Raw genomic sequence first — 4119 nt, forward strand, 5'->3', positions numbered from 1 at the left:
GTCCCACATGTATTTTTTATGCAAATTAGTGTCACCATTACCAAAAACGGAATTTTCACACTTTTCACTCTATCTCAGCCAATATTGCAGATAAATGAACAAATAATGTGTCTAGACCCATGTTTGATGGTCAAGATCACAATAAAACTATTCCCAAAGTGATCACATGTATCTGTGGCATGCTATGCAAATTAAGAGACGCCAATATTGCAGTACAGTAAGTGAACAAATAAGGTGTCGAGACAGATGTTGTGTATTTAACCAATATTTATTTGTTTTGTACTAGCCTACAGCAAGGGTCAAACATCATAATATAAGTATTGATGTGACTACTCTTTCCCATTCCAGATAAGCAGTCAAGGTTTGGCTCTCCACTATCTGATTAATACTCAATCATCGTTTTCAATGCTATCATCAGAGTCAAATTCCTCTTCCTCTTCCTCCTCGTCTTCCTGTTCACGCTCTGTCGTGTCCAGGAGATCAACCAGGGAGGTTGGCAGGACAGGACCACAGCACCACACCGGTCTCAACACTCCATCAGTCCTCATCCATCCCTGCTCCTCATCATAGGGGTTTGGTTTTTCTAAAATTGATTCATCAGCTCGCTTGTACAGGGCGACGCGATGGTTCACACGTTGGACATGCGGCTTCAGAGCATCATAGCATGGAGGAAGGCGAGCCAGGTCAACCTTAGACTTGGCAGTGAGTTTATCGTCCTGCCCTACCATTTTGCGCAGCAACTTGGCACGGACTACGTCCACTGAAGACTCACGACTCTCTCCATATATCAGACAGGTGAATTGCTCCAACTGCTTCAGCACCTCAGGCTTGACATTCCAGTTGTCACCGAGTTGACTGAACGCCCTGTGAAACTTCGGGTTCTTCTCCAGCTTTTTCAAGGGCCCCACCTTCCCCTTCCCTTTGAAGGCACTGGTGCAGTCTTCTCCGCTGAACACATGGAATCCAAGAAGTGTGGCACAGTAGTCTTCTCCCAGGGATTCTGCGAGCTCAGAGAGGTTGAGAAGTTGTCTATGTTTCCCTGACCCCGTATCCAGGTATATAGTCAGCCTGATGGCATGAGCGTGGTAAAGAAGAATCACAAAGATATCTGTGTCAGGTGTTCTGACTACAGCATTCTTGTACCCAAGGGCAGCAGCATGATGAAGGTAGAGTACCACCCTTGTATCAGTCTCTTCCTGGTTGCTGTAGGTTGTGGGGAGCTCACGTACCTCAACCTGATACACAATGGGATATTGCACTTTGATCAACAATGACAGAGACTAGACACAAATCACAGATAATCACTTAGAGTATAATTTAACCATCAATCACTTTTAATATGGGCTTTCAATTTACCTTGCCGTTTGAGGATAGAAGTTGATGGGCTCTCCCTTCCACGATCAGCACTGACATTTCTGTTCTCTCCAGCCTTGAAGCTGCCTGTTGATCACTCCATACTCGCAGCAGGAGCTGGCAGAGTTGCTTTTTGTTGTCATCATTTGTGAGAAACATCTTGAAGTCATATGGCTTCCTGGTTGCTGGTCCAGCCAAAAGGATCTTCTCTGAACTGCCACGTCTCAACCTCTCCTGTGCTTTGATAGATCCTGGATGGTAACTGTCAGTCGAGAACAAAAAGTGCTTTTTGGCCACCATCTGATCAAGCACTTGTAGGCATATCTCCCCACATGTTGGGGGAAGGTTGGTGAGGACATGGAGCAGAGCCATGCCATCCTGGATGAACAGGGCATCCTTAGGGTATGGCAGATCCTTTGGGGTGGTGTCCTCCAGAATGTAGTGCAGAAGAGCCACTTTATTAGTCTTGGAGAAAAACCCATCTGGTGTCCCAAGGCTAGGGGGCACAGGCATTAGGGGATATTTCATGAGTTCCTCCAAGTCCAATGGGTCCTCTGCACGTTGTGACTTGACAAGGAGCAGGAAAGCAAGATTGCTTTGCTCCTGATACTGGATGACCTGGAATGATATTGATAGTGTATCATTAACAAATATGGGGTCACAACAATAAAAAATAAAGGTTATTAAATTAATTGCAATAATATAGTAGACCTCAGGTATTGGAACATCTCATTACCTTTCCCTGTGAGGATGTGAGGGTGACCTTTTTGTTACAAGCTTCCATGGTCTTGAGCTTCTTCTTTTTGATTGGGTCAGAGAAGCTAGCTGGCTCTCTGCTCTGTAGCCGTTTGATGAACTCAGCTTTAGCAGCCTTGCCCACAGTTTCTGCTTGTAGCACGTCCATCTCGACCTCCATGAGGACAGGAGCACCAGAAGCCAGGGAGTAGAGCCTGTCCTTGTCTGAGATGGTGAAGGGGTTCCTAAAGTTCCTAATTGTCTCGATGGTTCGCTGAATGGCCTCCTCACCCTTTTTGACCTCTGCCTTCTCCAGCTCCCGATGTTTCCCCGCCCTTGGGCAGTCTGGGTCTTTGATGAGGTCCACCATCTCAAGGGTCTTTTGATAAAACTGTGCCCGTGTGGAGGTTGTTCGACACCATCTCTGGTATGCCCCAAACTGGCTGTATAGTCCAGTGAAGCCACCTTAAAAGTATGAAACAAATATGTGATCTACTGCTCCCACACAATAAGTTACATGCATTTTAATTCAGAAATCATCAAATAAAATGTGGTTTTGTGAAAGCAGTATACAATTGTATTATATAATATAATAATCTTGATACAATGTCTGTATATCTGTTCAATGTCTGGGTAAAAATCATAATGTACCTGATGATTTGGCAAAGCGCATGAACGTTTCCTCCATGGTCTTGTCGACTGCACTAAGTGCCCCCGGTATCATTGAGCGGGCCACCGCAATTGCACCCTTAGAAAGCAGGTCTTTGGCCCCTGGGTGTGTGTTCTCCAGGTTTGTCAGATAGACCTCCAGCCAAGTCAGATATCTGCAGATAAGGAAAGGCACAGATTACACATAGAAACATTTATTTTCAAAGCTTGTCTCATAATGCAAATTTGGTAAATTGTCATGTAAATAGCACAAACCTTGAGTAGTTGTGTCCATCAAATGCAAAGAAGATATTTGCCATCTCTCCATTGCATTTGTGAAACAACTGGATGTTGTTGGTCTTAACGGAGTGGAGTAGCATGAAGACAAGATGACAGTGGTTAATAAATGACATCCATAAGGCAGCTGTCTTTCCCAGGTGACCCTTGAGCACCTTCTCCTCATAGGCGTGATACTTCTCGATGAGGGTTAGAGTTGAGCGGTCTTTGAGGGCTTCATCGAGGTGCTCTCGATTGCAAGACTGGGTCATGTTGAGAAGTGCAGCAGGGTCAGTGATAAGGACGCTTTCCTCCTCAATGAACCGCTCCATCAACAGCCTCTCCATTGATTCGCACAGAGTTTTGAGAGAAAAGAGGTACTTTGCGTATGCCTTTCCACTTAAAACACCTTTGACGCCGGGTACCTGGCAGCCTCTCTGCTCTGCCACCTCTCCTATCTGCATGTGGTTATGTGTGTGCATGTATATCCTCTGTTTGTGCATGTATATCCTCCCCTGTGTGTGTAATGTGTGTTAACACAACAGAGTGGGGAAAGAAATGTCCCTGTAAGGGATTAATAAAGTGTGTCTTCTTCTTCTTCTTCTTGAGGGATCCACTTGTCACTAGTTGTGCCTCAAACAGAATCTCTGCATATCCAGAACCACACATTTTGCGGCGTGTGAGCATCCCAATATAGTTCTTTTTTCTTTTGGTGTGAACGCAACTTTTCGGAACTATATCGGAACTATTGTGGGAAAATTAATCCGGTGTGAAAGCGCCTAAAGACAATCTGTTATACAATCAGAACTTTTGAAAATTATAACAGATGTTCTGAGAGCAGCCATCATGTTCCACAGTTTAACCTGTTAAGCCCAGGCCTCAGGCTCGAAAAATGACATGCCCAGAATGAATGATTATATCTTCACAACTATAAGGGGTATATGAATAATATTTTTTATCAAAGCAATGATACACCTGTGAGTTGGCTGTAGAAGTGTCAGAATCAATATAGATCTTGCTGTGTCAGAGTAAATTCAGATTAAACATAGTAAAAAAAAAATATTCTAATCTCCGCCTAAAAAAAACCTATAACCTATTTCACTATTT

The 4119-nt window shown here is 44.1% G+C and overlaps 1 protein-coding gene across 1 annotated transcript; it reads right to left on the reverse strand.

The window, feature by feature from the left end:
- Window positions 1-389: 389 nt before the first annotated feature.
- On the reverse strand, window positions 390-3488 carry LOC117469219. The gene is made up of 5 exons (XM_034113601.1): window positions 3013-3488; window positions 2740-2912; window positions 2090-2553; window positions 1357-1971; window positions 390-1280 (listed from the first exon to the last, which is right to left on the reverse strand). The coding sequence occupies exons 1-5, from the start codon at window positions 3474-3476 to the stop codon at window positions 390-392; spliced, it is 2607 nt and encodes an 868-aa protein (XP_033969492.1). The 5' UTR covers window positions 3477-3488.
- Between the last annotated feature and the right edge of the window lie 631 nt (window positions 3489-4119).

The sequence above is a fragment of the Trematomus bernacchii genome, unplaced genomic scaffold (genome assembly GCF_902827165.1).
Source record: "Trematomus bernacchii unplaced genomic scaffold, fTreBer1.1, whole genome shotgun sequence".
In the NCBI taxonomy this organism is placed as follows: Eukaryota; Metazoa; Chordata; class Actinopteri; order Perciformes; family Nototheniidae; genus Trematomus; species Trematomus bernacchii.